General features: G+C 44.2%; 1 protein-coding gene across 1 annotated transcript in view; it reads right to left on the bottom strand.

The window, feature by feature from the left end:
• LOC121281047 (tyrosine-protein kinase ITK/TSK-like) overlaps nt 1–18,904 on the bottom strand; it is a 73,493-nt gene that overhangs the window by 13,639 nt on the left and 40,950 nt on the right. Inside the window, exons 11-12 of the mRNA XM_041193646.1 lie at nt 14,950–15,024; nt 10,049–10,220 (exon numbers count right to left, since the gene is read on the bottom strand). Of these exons, the coding sequence (XP_041049580.1) occupies nt 10,049–10,220; nt 14,950–15,024 (247 nt within the window). The remainder of the gene's footprint in view (nt 1–10,048; nt 10,221–14,949; nt 15,025–18,904) is intronic.

The following is an 18,904-nucleotide window of genomic DNA, read 5'->3' as shown; positions in this document are numbered from 1 at the left end:
TGTGAGTTACCTCAGATAGCTTTCCTTCATGTACAGCCATCTGCTCACTCTGCATTGCCATCTGTGTCCCTCACTCTGGGGTCTTTTGGCTCTCTCACTCTGGGATCTGCTGTTGCCCTCAGTACTTTATTGGGAGTTGCCCTCTCTGGGGCCTCTTGTTTCCCTTGGTGTTTTATTGTGAGTTGCCCTCTCTCTGGGGTCTCTTGTTTCCCTTGGTGCTTTATTGGGAGTTACCCTCTCTCTGGGGTCTCTTGTAATTTTCTGTCCATGGATGTTTGCTTTTTTGTTGTAGATACAGCTTTAAATGAGGGGACGTGATGGCATAGTGGTGATGTCATTGAACTAGTAATAAAGAGACCCAGGGTAATGCTCTGGGGACCCAGGTTCAAATCCCACCATGGCAGAAAAATCTGAAATTAAAAGTCTGATAATAACCATGAAACCATTGTCGATTGTTATAAATACCAATCTGGTTCATTAATGTCCTTTCGGGAAGGAAATCTGCCGTCCTTACCTGGTCTGGCCTACATGTGACTAGAGACCCACAGCAATGAGGTTGACTCTTAAATAGCCTAGCAAGCCACTCAGTTGAATGAAACCAGGTGGACTACTCACCATCGACCTAGGTACCAGAAACGACAAAGGCAAACTCAGCACTCTCGACCCTCCAAAGTCCTCCTTACTAATGTCTGGGGCCTGGTGCCAAAATTGGGAGAGCTATCTCACAGACTAGTCAAGCTGACATAGTCATCCTCACGGAATCATATCTTGCAGATAATGTCCCAGACAGCACCATTGCCATCCCTGGTTATGTCAGGTCCCACCACAGGACAGACCCAGCAGAGGTGGGGGCACAGTAGTATACAGTCAGGAGGGAGTTGCCCTGAGGGTCCTTAACATCAACTGTGGACCCCATGAAGTCTCATGGAAATCAGGTCAAATATGGGCAAGGAAACCTGCTGCTGATTACCACATTTCGCCCTCCCTCAGCTGATGAATCAGTGCTCCTCCATATTGAACACCACTTGTAGATAGCACTGAGGGTGGCAAGGGCACAGAATGTACTCTAGATGGGGCACTTCAATGTCCATCACCAAGAGTGGCTCATTAGCACCACTACTGACCAAGCTGGACAAGTCCTAAAGGACTTAGCTGCTGGACTGAGACTGCAGCAGGTGGTGAGGGACTCAACAAGAGGGAAAAACATACTTGACTTCATCCTCACCAATCTCCCTGCCGCAGATACATTTGTCCATGGCAGTACTGGTAGGAGTGACCACTCCACAGTCATTGTGGAGACAAAGTCCCTTCTTCACATTGAGGATACCCTCCATCATTTTGTGTGGCACTATCACTGTGCTAAATGGGATAAGTTTCGAACAAATCTAGCACCTCAAGACTGGGCATCCATAAGGCGCTTAAGGGTCATTAGCAGCAGCAAAATTGTACTCGGACACAATCTGTAACCTTATGGCCCGGCGTATCCCCCACTCTACCATCAAACCAGAGGATTAACCCTGGTTCAATGAAGTGTGCAGGAGGGCATGCCAGGAGCAGCACCAGGCATACCTAAAAATGAGGTGTCAACCTGGCGAAGCTAAAATACAGGAATACTTGCATGCCAAACAACATAAGCAGCAAGTGATATACAGAGCTAAGCAATCCCAACGGATCAGATCTAAGCTCTGCAGTCCTGCCACATCCAGTCATGAATGGTGGTGGACAATTGAACAACTCACTGAAGGAGAAGGCTCCACAAATATCTCCATCCTCAATGATGGGGGAGCCCAATACATCAGTGCAAAAAATAAGGTTGAAGCATTCGCAACAATCTTCAGCCAGAAGTGCCGAGTAGATGATCCATCTCAGTCTCCTCTGGAGGTCCCCAGCATCACATTTGTCAGTCTTCAGCCAATTCAATTCACTCCACATGATATCAAGAAACAGCTGAAGGCACTGGATAGTGCAAAGGCTATGGGCCCTGACAATATTCCGGCAATAGTACTGAAGACTTGTTCTCCAAAACTTGCCGCGCCCCTAGCCAAGCTGTTCCAGTAGAGCTACAACTCTGGCATCTAACCGGCAATGTGGAAAATTGCCCAAGTATGTCCTGTACACAAAAAGCAGGACAAATCCAACCCAGCCATCAGTCTACTCTTGATCATCAGTAAAGTGATAGAAGGAGTCAACAACAGTGCTATCAAGCAGCACTTGCTTAACAATAACCTGCTCACTGATGCCCAGTTTGGGTTCCTCCATGTTCCATCTTGGGTCAAACATGGACAAAAGAGCTGAACTCCTGGGGGGAGGTGAGAGTGACTGCCCTTGACACCAAGGCTGCATTTGACTGAGCATGGCATCAAGGAGCCCTAGCAAAATTGGAATCAGTTGGGAATCAGGGGGAAAACTCTCTGCTAGTTGGAGTCATATCTAGCCTAAAGGAAGATCATTGTGGTTGTTGGGGGGTCTGTCACCTCAGCTCCAGGACATCACTGCAGGAGTTCTTCAGGGTAGTGTCCTAGGGCCAACCATCTTCAATTGCTTCATCAATTATCTTTCTTCCATCATGAGGTCAGAAGTGGGGATGTTCGCTGATGATTGCACAATGTTCAGCACCATTCAAGACTCCTCAGATACTGAAGCAGTCCATGTCCAAATGCAGCAAGGCTTGGGCTGACAAGCGGCAAGTAACATTCACACCACGCAAGTGCCAGGCAATGACCATCTCGAACAAGAGAGAATCTAACCATTGCCCCTTGATGTTCAATGGTATTACCATCACTGAATCCCCCACTATCAACATCCTGTGGGTTACCATTGACCAGAAACTGAACTGGACAAACCATATAAATACTGTGGCTACAAAAATAGGTCAGAGGCTAGGGATCCTGTGACAAGTAACTCACCTCCTGACTCCCCAAAGCCTGTCCGCCATCTACATGGCACAAGTCAGGAGTATTTTGGAATACTCCCCACTTGCCTGGATGAATGCAGCTCCAACAACACTCAAGAAGCTTGGCACCATCCAGGAAAAAGCAATCTGCTTGATTGGCAGCAATCCACAAACATTCACTCCCTCCACGCACAGTAGCAGCAGAGTATACCATCTACAAGATGCACTGCAGGAATTCACCAAGGCTCCTTAGATAGTACCCTCCAAACCTAAAACCACTACCATCTAGAAGGACAAGGGCAGCAGATAGATGAGAATACCACCACCTGGAAGTTCCCTTCCAAGTCACTCACCATCCTGACCTGGAAACATATCGCTATTCTTTCACTGTCACTGAGTCAAAATCCTGGAACTCCCTTCCTAACAGCACTGTGGGTGTACCTACACCATGTGGACGGCAACGGTTCAAGAAGGCAGCTAACCACCACCTTCTCAAAGGCAACTAGGGATGGACAATAAATGCTGGCCCAGCCAATGAAGCCAAAATCCATGAATGAATAAAACAAAGTTCTTGCCCCTTTAAGACTGTCAGTGCAGTAACCATATTTTTTAACTCAGGCTGTAGATGCTGGGATATAGTTGGCTTCCCTCTGTTTTTTTTTACTCTTGTTGCTGGGATCATTTTTGGCTCCAAGAAAAGTTTTGCAGGTGTTGAATTTTGCAACAAATGTATCAATCCAGGTTCAGAGAGTTCCAGCTCTTTGTACTGCACTGGGCTTGAAGCTTGGCTATCCCTTCATTTGGGACAAAATCTGCTTTCCTTATTTTAGAATGAGTGTGTTTGAACCTATTTACTCTCAATTAATGGTGCTTTTAAAACTAGGATTTCCACATTTACAAAATGCTTGGAAGGGTTGTCCTCATAATCTGTGTTGTAACTGTGCAGGAACTTTTAAAACAGCAGCAATTTGTTCCTCTGTAAAGGAGGCTAGGGACCCGACTGAAAAGGGTTCCCTTTCTCTTAAACTCTGCAGGTTTTTTCCTTGTTTTTCACAGTGCTCTGAAGGTTTCTCTTTTTACTCTGCTAGCCAGTTTTTTTTTAAATTCAGCCTGGTCACCATGTGTTGTGGTGAGGCTGTAGACCGCCTCTGCAGCTCTCTTTCAGCTGCCCTCTGGATGCTGAGCCCTGGGAGTGCCACTTATTTTCAAATGCATGTACCGATGGAATTCACATATTAAAGAGAGAGACACATATATAAAGGAGAATGAAAGGCTATGTGAGGAGAGGGCTGTGTAAGATCTAACAGGAGAGTGTGAAACAGCCTTCAAGAAGCCTCCAGCCATTTGTGCATAAGCCTGCTATGTCCAGTAACTGAAGTTGGAGAAAGCCATTTAGAATTCCACTATCATGTGGGTACTGGGTTAACAGGCTGGTTTTATTTTTAAATCTAAAATATATTTTGGACTGTTACCTTAAAGGGGGTGTGTAACTGGGAGTCAGGTTAATTAGGAATTTTAGGAGCTATTATAGTAGTAAGTAATTGTAGTCTTATGTATGTGCCTCAAATCTTTTATTTTGTTAATAAATATTTCAATTTAATTTTTAAGATCGCTAAATGTCTTGGTGGACTCATTACTTCTGAATTCAGTGCACACATCTCATGATAAGTACAAATTGCAAAACCATTGTAATAGCATGGTCAAGTTTATGGATTTGGTCCACCTGACACACATTACCTGCCACATCATAACAGTGCTCACCCAAGTTTATGATCTGACCAGGCTTTTTTCTTTTTCACTCTGCATCACTCGAGGGTCTTGCTATGGACTTTCACTCACTCTGGTGGATTCCTCAACTTCTAAGTCTGTAGTGAAGCTTCTTCAATTGTTTCTTAAATTTTTCTTCATAGGTGCATGTCTCACTGGTCAAGCTTAAGCTGTTTTTCGTTTCTCATACCATGGGGTCCTGTTCTGGGTTCATCATTTAAAATTACACCTTTCATATAACCACCACTGCTCATGATGTTGTATTATCACTGCCGCTGCTCACCATGTTGTATTAAGGGTTCATTCCAGCTGTGGTGTCTCAATTATGGGATCTTGAGACTTGTATGTTTAAACATGAACCCATCATTGTTAATCTTTAACCATTTACAGATCCTAGGTTACTGTCATACATGGTGCTGCTCCATGCAGGTAGGCTGCTACCAGAGTGTGCTCTCTAGACTGTTCTCTCAATCTATTACCATGTGACTCTACACATCATACCATGGGGGTGCTATTCTCCAGTCCCAAATTAACTCTTGCTCTGCTGAGCACCTTTGCATTACAATGGCATGCAGGCACCTACATCATTATATGGCAGTCAGAACTCAAGGTATAAAACCTAGCAGCTACACAAACACTCCTTGTTAACAGAATCTTTTCTCCTGAGATCAACATTGATGTCAATCTTGCTCAACATAACAAGAACCTGTTAAGTTTAATCTACAACATATGTCATTCCTGAGATTTTCCCTCACTTCGTTGAATTGCTGATCAAGCTCAGGTCTTGAATCAGTACCTGGCTGGTGTTACCCCCTTTTGAGCCTTCCAAGGTAGGTCAGATAACTTACATATGACCTGGTCTTTACTCAGTCTCATCCTTTGAAGACCTCAGTCTTCCCATTATATTGTCTGGCTGCTTCTTAAAGAAGTCAACCTCACAGCTGTCATTAGGTCATCCCATTCTAGCTCTTCAGCTCCCTGTATGCAAAATGATGCTTTTTGCTGATTTCCTAAATTTGTTTTTCACAACCCTCAAGCAAATTTTTGGACATGAATTAAAGGAGAATGTGCTGGGACTGAAAGGTAACTCAGGAATCATTGACAAACCCAGGAGATATTGTAAACCAAAGGAAGAGTAAACCAATCAGTGCATGTAACATCTCTCAGACCTTGTCTATCATATTCTCTCTGTCCTTCTTGATCTATTCATTTCTCACTGTCTCTTTCTGTGTCCGCACCGGACCCTCTCTTCCCACCTCTCTCACTTTCTTTCTCTCTCTCCCCACTCTGTTTACCTGTCTACATCTGCCTGTCTCTCTGTTCATAACTTTTTGTCAGTCTTTTCACCTGTGTCTCACTCTCAACTTTTACCTTGTTTCTGCCTGTTTCCGATTACCTCTCTCTCTGTCACCAGCTCTGCCTGTTCATCTCTCGCTTGGTCTCTCGCTATCTGACACTACATCAGCCTTGCTCTCTCTCTCTGCCTCTCAGATCCTTTCTGTACTCTATTCATGGTTATTCAATAGTTTTACTCCAGCTGTACACAATTTCTGCTTGGAAACACAAGAAGTGTTAGCGGGGGAGGAGCTTCAGATGAAAGCACCATTCTCTTCTGCCACTCCTGAATGTCGACAGTCATCTCTCTCACTGAACCTTCATAGGTATTGGGCATGTTTCAGGCACTGGGAATGGTAGAAATGTGAGGGAGTTAATAGAGAGGGGAACTGGGACAAAAATACAGGAAGGTGTTAAACTTTAGAAAGACTAGGCTTTTGGCAAATTTACTGCAAAAAAGCTAAGTGGGAGGAATAGTATGGGGAATGGGCCAATGGTGATACTGTTACTGGACTGGTATTCCAGAGGTCCAGGGGCATGATTTCAAATCCCACTACAGAACCTAGGGTACTTGAATTTGTTTCATTGCATCTGGAAAAAATGCTAATCTCAGTAATTGTGACCATGAAACTACCAGTTGTTTAAAAATTCCATTTGACTCACTAATTCCTTCAGGGAAGAAAATCTGCTGACCTTTCCTGGTCTGGCCTACAGACCCACAGCAATGTGGTTCACTTTAACTGCTCTCTGAAATGGCCTAGCAAACAGGTCTATTTAAGCAGGTGACTCACTGTCACCTTTTCGAGGACAATTAGGGCGGGGCAATAAATGCTGACCTTGCCAGCAACTCCCACATCTCATGAATGAGTTTAAAAAAGGGAGAATAAGGGGCACGTACTCATTGGAAAATGAGGGTTGAAATGGGGCAATCCTTCTACATAACTGATGTTCTTCATCTTCACCCTTGGAACTATTCACATAAATCTTTTCTGCACATTCTCTAAAGCCTTCACATCCTTCCTCCAGTTGAGGTTGAACCAGAGTTTTATAAAGGTTCATCAAAAGTTTCTTGCTTTTGTTCTCGCTGCCCCTATTTCTAAAGCCCAGGGTTCCGTCTGCCCTTTTAACCATTTCCTCAAACTGCTCTGCCACCTTCAATAATAAAAGCAGAAAGTGCTAGAAAAACTCAGCAGGTCTGACAGCATCAGTGGAGAGAGGAACAGGGGCCCAGATTTCCATCCCCATGTTGGGAGTGCAGGATTGGGGAGATTTCCCAGCTTGGAGAACCCAGCCTCTAAAAATGGCCACTTCCAGGTGGAATTTTCAGAGGGGGGTGATGGTGGTGGTGGTGGTGGTGGTGTAATATTAAAACAACAAACATCCCTCCAAACCTCACCCCCCAACAAACCCTCCATACACTCCTTATATCCCATCCATGCCAATCTATGCCAACCCATGCTACACCCCATGCCCCATGGGCCCCACACTCCTGCCAACTTAGTTACCCTCAACCCATCCTCCCATGGCCCCTCACACCTTTATGCCAACTTAATGCCCCTCTACTCACCCCAATGGCTCCTCCCACCCCATGCCAACTTAATACTCTTCTATTCTACTCCCATTGCCCCATACCCCATGCCAAATCAGTGCCAGCTCATGCCAACCCATGCCCTGCCACACTTTGCCCTTAACCCCTCTATGCCAATTCACCTAGCATTATTGGACAGTTCTTTGAAAGCTTTGACACTTCCTGAAGACCTTTGACAGATTTGACAGATGGTCAGCTCCTTAACATTTCCTTGACAGCTGGACAGTTCCTGGACAGCTGGATATCTCTTTTACAGCATAACAGTTCCAATGAGCTTGTGCGTAAAAAAATGCACAATCATGTTCACTTTTAACAATTCCAAAGAGTGCCTCAACTCTCCCAAAGGGTGTCTTATGTCTCCCAAAGGTGTCCTGGGACCCTATCCAAAGGGATACCTTACTCTCTGCCTGGCTATCCATAAGAATCCTCAGGCATCCTCTTACCTGTCCTAATCTGCACATTCCGGACTCCATGCTCCCATTCTTCCAAACTCCCCCTTCAGCAGAGGCAGCTGGTGATTTAAATGACCAGCTGCCTCTGTGAATCGCACATGCCCAAACTCCGGCCGGACTCCAGTCCCGTCCCCGTGAAGATGGGAAATGCCGGGTTCGGGGGGCAGGACTTAGAAATTTCAGTCATTTCCTGGATTTTCACCATGGCGGAGAGAAAATCCAGGCCAGGGTTAATGTTTTGAGTCCAATATGGCTCTTCTTCAGAACAGAAAGTAATATTGGAGTGGAAACGTTAACTCTGTTTCTCTCTCCACAGATGCTGCCAGACCTGCTGAGATTTTCCAGCATTTTCTGTTCTTATTTCAGATCTCCAGCATCCGCGCTATTTTGCTGCTACCTACAATGATTTGTGCACATGCACCCCAGTTCCCTCTGTTCCTGCAACCCCTTTAGAATTGTACCATTTAGATCGTATTATAGATAAGCGCATGAGGGAGAAAGGAATCGAAGGATATGCTGAAAGGGTGAGATGAAGAAATTAAGGGCTGCATTTTATGTGCCCCCCCCCCCCGTCGAGTGTGTTTTCAATGGGGGAGCATGCAAAGTATGGCGGGTGCCCATCCCACCACCTTCCCACCCAACCCCCCCGAGCTCATCCCCATAACAAGGGGCTGGACGGGCACTAAAATGAGCAGCCTGCCAGCCATATTCAAATAGATAATCAAGGGTCAATTAGGCTTGTTACAAAGCCAATTGACCCTGAAGATACACTGCCCATGCCATAAATCAGGCGGGAGTGGGCAGCCTGATTTTTAAAATAATTTCTTCAAAGGGTGGGAAGGAAGGAGTGCTTCTATCCTTTTCGGATCAAGGTGTAACCCCCACCCCACCACCACCCCCCCCTCCCCCACCCCAAAGGTAGAACTCTCCCTTTCTTCCTGCCCGTCCTCAACTTCAAACCCATCCCCTCCACCCTGCCTGACCTACCCAAACCCTCCCTGCCCAAGACCCCGTACTCACCTGTCTCCGGGATCCATCAGCCTTCCTCCTCCTCCTCCTCCTCCTCCTCCTCTTTCAGTCCCGGCAGTGCCAAGAGATCGTTAATGAGGGCCTGGTGAGGGGTGGAAGTCCCACTTGGCCTCTGCTTAGCCTGCCCGCAGCAGGTAGGCTCCATGCCAACAGTGGGGGGGGAAGCTGATTGTCCACCCACCTCTCCCCCACCCCCACCCCCACCCCCATAATAACCCCTAAGGGTGGGAGAATCTCATGTGCAGCATAAACACCAGCGTGGATCAGTTGTGCCAAATGCCCTGTTTCTGTGCTGTAAGCTCGATGGGCTGAATAACGCTGGGAAGGTGCCGGACAGCCTAATTGACCCTCGACTACTCATTTAAATATCGCGGGCCAGCTATTGATTTCAGCGCCCATCACCCAACCCCCTCCCATATTATGGGGGTGAGCTGGCGGGTGGGCGGGAAGGTGGTGGGATGGGCACCCACCCTATTTTGTGTGCCACCCCCCCACTCCCCCCCATGGGAAACCCACCTGCCAGGGGCACAGAAAAGTCAGCCCGATGTGTCCCAATATATGAGACATGATTAGCTGGAAACCAAATGATCAGAAACCATTAGGGATTCTAGATTTGGACCCTTCAACAGAACTGGACACATGAGGAGTAGGGGGAGGACTGGACGCAGCAAAAGAGGAGAGGAAAGAGAAAGCTTGGAGGTGAAAAGGTCAGATTGCTGCCACAAAGGGTCTGCTGTTCATTTAGTATCCCAACAACAGATAATAAAATGCAGACTGAGCAGTAATTGTCCCCATTTGGGCAACTGACGGGGAACCTGTTGTGTTAAATCCCATGACAAGATCTGACAACACTTCTCCAGCGTTAATATCCAATCTGCACATTCTCTCTCTTTTTCTCTTTCTATTCATCCTCTGGGGGATCCACACCCCTCTGTCAGCACAAGAAGAGATTGAACCGTCCTGTTATCAGTTAAATTGACTTACATCATGATTTGAGCCTCCTCGATAAAGTCTTCCTCAGACATGGCTCCTTCACGTATCATTTTGATGGCCACTTGGTACTTGTTTTTCCAGTAACCCATGTGCACGATGCCAAACTGACCACTGCCTACCTCCTCAATAAAGGTCAGTGAGGTGGCTGCGATCTCCCAGGTCCCTGTTTGACACCAGAGAAAACGTCAAAGCCACATCTTCAGATCGAGCCATCTTCTGCATTTCTTTCCATTTTTCACTAAAATGCCTTTGCAGTAGTATCTGTAACAGCGCCTGCCTCATCTACTGCCGAAACCCTCATCCACATCTTTGTCTAGGCTTGACTATTCCAATGTGCACTTGGACAGCATCCTGTAAACTTCAGCATTTCCAAGACTCTGCTGCCCTTGCCCTAACTCACATCAAGTCCTGTTCGACCATTGCTCTGTGCTTACTGACCTGCATTGATTCCCGGCCCAGCAACATCTCAATTTTAAAACTCCTGTCCTTGTTTTTAAGTTCCTCCATAGCTCCCTTCTTTCCTACTTCTGTAACCTCTTCCAACCCAAGTGGTCTCTGCATTCATCAACTCTGGCTTCTTCAATGTTAGGAGGGTGTTCAGTTGAAGAAGTCATAGGTTAGCTGTAAGTCTTTATTAACTATTCGACCCATTTACACAAGTAGGGCAGAATGTTTTGCTCGGTGTGCGGGTGTGTGCCTGACACGCTCAAGCATGTATTGGCGCAAGATGACATTGGGTGAGCATCCCGACATCATCGCGCACTCGTGCGATATTTCGTTCAGCAGGCGCTGGCGAGATTCGGCAGCTCGCCCGCCGACAATAAAGAGGCCTATTAAGGCCACTAAAGTGTTAATTGACAATCATTTTTCGCTGCCCCTCCAATGTTACAGTTGGCGGGCGGGTGAATTGGCCAGACAGCCTCTGCCTTTCTGAGGGAGCCTCATCCAAGGGCGGGATGAGGTTTTCGATATTAATTTAAAGAAAAGTAAAAGTGTTTGCACAGAATTTTCATCTGCTCTATGTTGCGGTGACGGATTCTGATACATGGACATTTTTTCCAGGTTTGTAAAATCTTTTTTTTCGACATTTGAATTCTTCAGCTCCTTGAGGCGACCCTCTGCCTTCAGGGAGCTTTCATTCAGCGCTCCCCCACTCCCGCATTAACTTCAGCCCTCAGCCTCTTCCTACCCCCACCCAGTGCTGAGCCTTTCAGCTGTTAATTGGGCAGCCTGCGTGAAATCACAAGTTGGGGGCTGATCATGGTTGTGGATTCATTCCCCGGCCTGCTGATCACCTGCTCCTGCTGCACTAATAGTCCTGCCGTAGAGTGAAGGGTACAAGCTAAGAGCTGTCTCCATGCTTGGGCCTACATAGGTCTCTGCTCAACACCACACTGACCGCTGGGTGTGGGTCATGTGCCTTCTTACATCGCTGTGTGGGTGGAACTGTACTTAATCCCACCTTAACCCTATATATGCCAGACCCTTATACTACACCCCAACTCCAAGTCTTTATCCAATGCATTTGGAATTATTCTAGTTTACTTCACGTCTTACATTTTTATCAGTCCCATACAGTTACATTGATGTTACTACATTATCACCATTACTAAATTAGCGCTATTACTATATTATCACTCTCCTATCTCCCCCCCCACCAAGGGTTTTTGAATTTACAAGTTCAGGCAGTCTGGAGGCCTTATAACACTTCCATATCTTGTTCGCAGTTCTGTCGGAGGAGCGGTAGACTTTGTCGTTGCTGGTCCTTGTTGTTGGTCTGGAGGTTGAGCTGATATCTAGGTATACTTTCATTCTTTTCTGCCATTCCTTTCATGTTGATCCACACTTGGTCAGTTTGGCTGTTGCAGTGGTAGGGTGTTGCTGCTACTCTAACTCATTTCTTGCGAGATGGACAAAAATTGTGTTCATCTCCCTGTTGCTTCTTGCACTTTTTCCGTCATCGTGTGGGTCATCTCGATGTTCTCTATGGCTAAGGAAGAGCACTCCTGTGGCGAGAAGAATGTTTAGTAGTACGGTCACCTTTACTTTTCATTGTTGGCCATGGATGGCTGCTACCAGGTTCCAGTGTCCCTTGTGGCTTTCACATGCTGGCTGGGAGTTGCAGCATTTGCAGAGGTTGCAGAGTTGACCTTCTGTACTGTCGTTGGGGGCCAGACGTAGAGGCTTCTCAGGCTGCTGATCACTCTCTTTCACCTCTTCCATTGGAGGTGGCGTGATTACCTCCTGGGGGGCGCTGGCTGGTCTGACCATCAAGGGTCTTCCAGGACCTGTAAGAAGGATGGACAAAGCTGCTCTGCAAAAGGAGAAAACAGTTCAGAGCTGAAGTCCCAGCCACGATAATCTTTTTTGTGTGAGCACTCGGGAACATGCAGTTCTGTTTGGTTAACGACAATGGTTGCCTTGACAACATCTGCCATCTTGAGGAGATCCAAGCTACCCAGATATCCCTGCTCAGGAGAGAGGAAGGCTGGTTACAGGTGACATACATCAGCTCGAAAATCTGTTTGCCGCCATTGCTCAGTGGTTCCAGACTCATATCAATGATTGGAAGACAGATTCCTCCAGGCCCATAAAGCAGTGTGTCCTTTGTTCAAAGCCAGAGATCTTTCAGCCATGGTTCTTTGTTAGACTGGCTCCTGCACCTAATTTAAAATTTGTTAGATGACCATTGACAGAAATGTCCACATTCCAAATTGAGAAAGCAAGATCATTGACCTCACCCTAAAAGTATGGCTGTGTGTCTTCTGGGTTTGCTGTCTTGACTTCATGGATCACCTTAGGGCTTTCCGTGCGTTTCAGAGTACTTGTCTTGTACAGTTTGCCATAGTGTCCAACCCTGTTGCATTGGAAACATTGGGCCACACTTGCAGAACACTGATCTTGCCTGTGAGGGCACTTTGCTCTGCAGCACTGGCATGGTTGCTCTCCCTGACCTAGAGCGTCCCTGCGTCTTTGTGGCCTGACAAGGATTGGCCTCTGCACCATGTTTTATTCTCTCCCCTTAAGATTGTCCTGTGCTGCTCACCGTTCTGACTGTCTAACTATCTGAACTGTCTTTTCCAGGGTTAGATCTTCCTTCCCTTGTAGGAGGTCAGAGGGTGCATCATCTATTACTCCTACCACTATTCTGTCTCTGATGTGTTCAGACTTTAAATCTCTGTATTCATTACCTTCTGTCATCCTGTACAGATTACTGATGAATGAATCGACTGGTTCTCCTGGCTGTTGGACTGTCTCATCAAATTTATCTCTGTTGAGTGTTTTATTGCTGTTTAGATTGATATAAATGTTGAATGATTTTAATACCTCTTTGAATTTTGTGGATGATTTATTAATTCCCTGTCATACAATGATGTCATCTGCAATCAGGCCTAACACACAAAGCAGCGTGTTCACGTGCTCTCCTTCTGAACTTTTCTTCAAACCTGAAGCGTATCTTAAGAATGCTTTCCTCTAGAGACCCTAATTTTGCGATTGGTCTGGGCCTTGTAAGAGTCCAAATTGACTTGAAAATGTGCAATTGTGATCCGTGGTCATTTAATATTTTTTGCAGCTCCAGTTTTAAATGCCATTGCCCTTTTAAGAATGTTTGTGCAGTAATCGTTTTTTTCTCTCGCTGCTCTGCTTCCTGCAATTGTTGGATTTCAGCAGGCACCCATTGTGCTGACAGGGGCTGTTTCTTTTTAAACTTATTACCTGTGCGTAGTCTTCAAAACTAATGGCTTTGACCAACAGTTTGCTCCCCTGAGCTTTTGAACTCAATCTGAAAGCAGTTTTTTGCTCTGCCTTCAGTTTTTAAAAAACTTTCTCTGAAGCTTTGTCTGTGTGTTAAGATACAGCGTTGTCCACTCAGACACAAAGGGATTTCTTTCCTTTGCCAGTTTTGCCGGGCTCTGCAAATGGCGATGGCGCTTTCCTTGAAAAAGAATAGTTAACAATGGCTGCCCAGTTCGGCTGCCTGTCAACTTCTCTTGATCAGCTGTTTACTTTGTAAACTGTTGAGTCAGTCTAATTGGAGGTTCTGCTTATATATTTTTTTTTAAAACTGAGCTGAGCAGCCACAACATTCCAGGAATGTTTAATTAATTTATTCTCTTGTTGCTTTCAGATGAGTGCGGATGCCAGGTGTTCAGAGTCCGACTCGGGGCTCGGGTTTTAGCGACAGGTTTCTTACATACAGCACTTGCTGCAGCCTGGAATTTTAAAAGATTTATCTCACCCTTGCAGGTTCTGTCAATTCTGCAGTCTGAAGCTAGGCTTCCAAAGGAGATTCAATGCAGTCTTCTGCTGCAGTAAAAATCTCTGCCTTCAGCTTCCAGCTCTTTCTATAGAGCATTTTCTGATGATTTTTCCTCTGTGCCTCTGCTTCTTTAGGAGCCTCTTTTCAGGTCAGAATGCTTTGTGGATTTTTCTCAGTCTTCCAGCATTTTGATTGCCTCTGCTTTTTAGTGAGGTTGGGAAGGTGTTGGTTACAGAACGGTATGTCTCAAAGAAGTTTCTGTAGTCTTCCATAGGTTAACTGTAAGTCTTTATTAACTGCTGGAACTATTTACACCAGTACAGCAAAGGGTAGAAGCTAGGAACTGTCTCCATGCTTGGGTCTATACACGTCTCCACTCAACACCACACTGACCCTGGGTCTGGGTCATGTGTCTTCTTACATCGCTATGTGGGTGGTACTGTACTCAGCCCGACATTAACCATATATGCATCAGACCCTTATACTACATTCAGCAACTCCAATTTTAAGCACTCCATCAATGGTGGCTGCGCCTTCAGCGACCTGGATCCTCTGGAACTCCTTCCCTAAACCTCTCCCTCTCTCCTCCTCAGTCTTTGCTTTGTTCACAAAAGAAAGCAAGCTTACTTACCGTAACTGAAACCAGCTGTTGAGGGAGCTGTTTCTCTCCATGAAGACACTGGGTATCTCAACCGGGTAACCAAACCTGTTAAACACAAGAATACAATTAATCAACCAATTCAGGGGGTGACATTTCTCTCCATATTTAACACAAGATGTAGCCTTCTTAGAACACAATATCACTGAGGGAAAGAGAGCTCCTTACACCCATATGAAAGTTTTGTGTTTCACTTTGAAGATCATACCTTATTATAATTGGGAAAACAGTCTTAACACTCTTAATTGAAAAGAAAGGATACAAATCATGGGTGTGGAACCAGAAATTCATAAGTACTTGGAACTATCTACTGATTGACCATAAGACCATAAAACCATAAGATGTAGGAGCAGAACTAGGCCATTCGACCCATTGAGTCTGCTCTGCCATTCAATGAGATTATGGCTGATCTGATAATCCACAACTCCATTTTCCTGCCTTTTCCCCTTAACCCTTGAATCCCTTACTGATTAAAAACCTGTCTTTCTCAGCCTTGAATATATTTAACGACCCAGCCTCTACCACCCTCTGCTGTAAAGAATTCCACAGATTCACTACCCTTTGAGAGAAGAAATTCCTCCTCATCTCTGTCTTAAATGGGTGACCCTGTCATGAAGAGATATTAATGTTATTGGAAATTATTTTTAAAATGGAATTGTAGTGGGGTCTGGGTCCACGTGTTTGACTGTGTGTGTCTTAACTGGATTAAAGCCAGCTAGTCTGGGTGCTTTGATGTATAGTAGTTTTGAGATGTTAATTAGATAAACATAAGGAGGAGAAGGTAAAGTGCAAATTTGCATTTGTTGAATAAAGCTTTCATGAGTGGGAATAAAATCTTGCACCTAGCTAGAAGATGCTAAGCAATGTGGTTTTTTTTGCTTACTAATAAAATTGGTGGAATGAAAGGGTATTATTTTCAGGAGAGGTAAATTAAACATCTAATGATACAATGGAAAATTTACATTCAAATCCCAAAGGAAAAGCTAGGTATAAACAGAAAGGAGTTTGTGTGTGTAAGTCAGGGGCATTTAAAATCTAACCAGCCTGTAAGCCTACAACTGTGTCTGCAAAGGAACCAAATTTCAAGGAACCTCATTTTGAATTCATAAGGTCAAATGTGCTTTGCCTAGTGTCTGTTTAAAGTCTATGGGTTACTGTTGCCTTGATGGAGATTTACCTGGGAGTGATTAATTTGGGGATTTGTTTAAAAGTTATTATGATAGAAATTTGTAGACATGCGCTTGAGTTTAATTTGTTGTTAAATTAATAAATGTTTAATTTAGTTTTATATAAAAAAACCTCTTGAGGCTCGGTGGTCTTATTTTTGAATTCAGAGCTGCATCTAAAACATACCAATTGAAAATATAGGTTATGACAGTTGTTCAAGTTTCTTCCTGGAATTTAAATAAATCAGCCTTTATCAACTGTTGTGTCATAATGATTGGGGGCTCTTGGCAGGATAATATTTGTAATTCCTTGATTGGTTTGGAATTGGTGAATCTTAAGGTTACAAGTAAGAGAAGCACTTTGAATTCAGGAGTTGGTGAGGATTTTTTTATAAATGGTGAGATTGCAAGATGGCTTTGGCAATTGCAAAGACTTGTCTGGACGTAGAAGATATAACTCTGATTGGGTTACAAAAAGTATCCAAGAATAAATTAACAGAGTTTGCATGTAAGTTAAATTAGAGTTACTTGTAGGGGTGAAGAAAGCAGGTATAATTAAAGGTATAGTACAGCATCTAGAATTGGAAGTAATACCTGATATTAGTGAGTAACATCTGGAGGTAGTGAGACTTCAGTTACAAATGAAGACGCTCGAATTTGAACAAGCAAAGGAACTGAAAAAACTTGAATTAGAAGCAAAGTAAAGAGAAAGAACATTTAAAAGGGAGCAAGCAGAAAGGCAGGTGAAAGAAAGGAAGCTGGAACTGGAATTTCAGGCAAGAGAGAATGATAAAGAAAGAGAGGCAAAGGAAAGAGATGGCAGTTAAAAGGCTGGCAGTTAAAAAAGAGATGTCAGATTCTGAGCAGGGTTCTGATGAAGAAAAAACCTTTAACCCGAAACCCAGTGGGGAGATGTTTAAATTTCTACAAGCTCTTCCAAAGTTTGAGGAAAGAGATATTGATGCATTATTTATATCATTTGAGAAGATAGCTAAACAGATGAAATGGCCACAGGAGTACTGGACATTGTTGTTGCAATCCAGGTCAGTGGGTAGAGCGCATGAGGTATATGCTTCACTATCTGGAGAGGTATCAGTCAATTATGATGTGGCAAAAAAGGCTATTTTGAGTGCATATGAGTTGGTTCCTGAGGCATACAGGCAGAAATTTAGGAATATGAGAAAACAGCCTAGGTCAAACATATATTGAGTTTGAGAGAGTAAAACAAAGTAATTTTGATCGGTGGATACGGGCGTTAAAAATAGAGACAACATATACAGCTCTTAGAGAGATAATTCTTTTGGAAGAATTTAAAGATTCAATTCTTTCGGTGGTGAGAACTCAAGTGGAGGAACAGGAGGCTCAAATGGTAAGACAAGCAGCAGAGATAATTGAAGATTATGAGTTAGTGCAAAGAGCTAAACCTTTTTTCCAATACCCCTTTAAATCCAAAAGGGATAGAAAGTGGGAAGGTGAAAGGAAGATGGGTAGTCAGGGAAGAGAAGGAGTAGCTGGAAATTCCCAGGAAGTTTTTTCTCAGAATAAAAAGGCAGGTGCTGAGGGTAGGAGTGACATTCAAAAATTGAGGTGTTTTCATTGTCATAAAATGGGGTGTACGAGGTCAGTGTGTTAGGAATTACTGGGAAAATCTGTTGGAATTATTGGGGTGCAGAAAAACTCTAGAAATATAAGTACTGCGGGTTCTGAGATTCAAGCACAGGAAAAACCAATGGTGTGTGTACAGGTAAAATTGGAAGAATCAGTGATAGGTAGAGAAGTGGGAATGTGTTCACAACTTACGCAAGAGAATTTTGAGGGGCAAATTGCAGAAATGTTTAAAGACTTTGTATGTGAACAGGGTGGAGTCAGTAAAGATGCTAAAATTTTAAGAGACACAGGTGCAAGTCAATCCTTAGCTGGGTCACAGATATGGGTTATGCCTATGGCAGTTGAGCAACCTATAGAAGTGGTTTCGACAGAGGTGTTACAGAGAAAGCATCCTGGATTGTTTCCAGATTGTGCGGCAATGAGATCACAGGATCATAGATTGAAACAAGAAAAACAAGAAGGGTAGACAGTTCAAATGCAAGAAAAAGGTGTCGACATCCAATTAGCTGGCATTGTGTTTGATTACATTGTTCAGGAGGAAAGACTACAGTACAATTTAACTGAAGTGCTTAACTCAAGGAGGTTAGTGGGGTTACAGAAGAATAATTTGCAATTTAAACAGTTATATCAGGCAGCTTACTCCGAAACAGAAGCAATATGTATTCCATTATGTTATTACCTTAAGAGTGATATTTTAATGAGAAAATGGAGGCCGGATCATGTCTCAGAAAATGAAAGCTGGTGGGAGGTGCATCAGATTGTCATCCCAGTTGGGTATAAAAATGAGATGCTGAGGATTGCTCATGAAATTCCAATGGGTGGGACATTTAGTAATTAGGAAAACACAGGAAAAGATACAGAGGGCTTTTTTTTGGCAAGGATTGCATAGGGATGTGGTCAAATTATGTAGAACATGTCACACATGTCAGGGAATAGGGAAACCACAAGCATTGATTAAGACAGCACTTTTAATCCCAATACCAGCATTTAAAGAAAATTTTACCAGGGTCATGATTGATTGTGTAGGACCCTTCCCTAAGACTGAAAGTGGAGATCAGCACTTACTGACAATAATGGATGTGTCTACCAGGTTTCCAGAAGCGATACCTTTAAGAAATATTATAACCAAAAAGATTGTGGAGGAATTAACTCAA

This window comes from Carcharodon carcharias, chromosome 8 (assembly GCF_017639515.1).
Source record: "Carcharodon carcharias isolate sCarCar2 chromosome 8, sCarCar2.pri, whole genome shotgun sequence".
NCBI lineage: Eukaryota > Metazoa > Chordata > Chondrichthyes > Lamniformes > Lamnidae > Carcharodon > Carcharodon carcharias.
The sequence above is the reverse complement of the archived record's forward strand: the minus strand, read 5'-3'. Positions and strand labels throughout refer to the sequence as shown.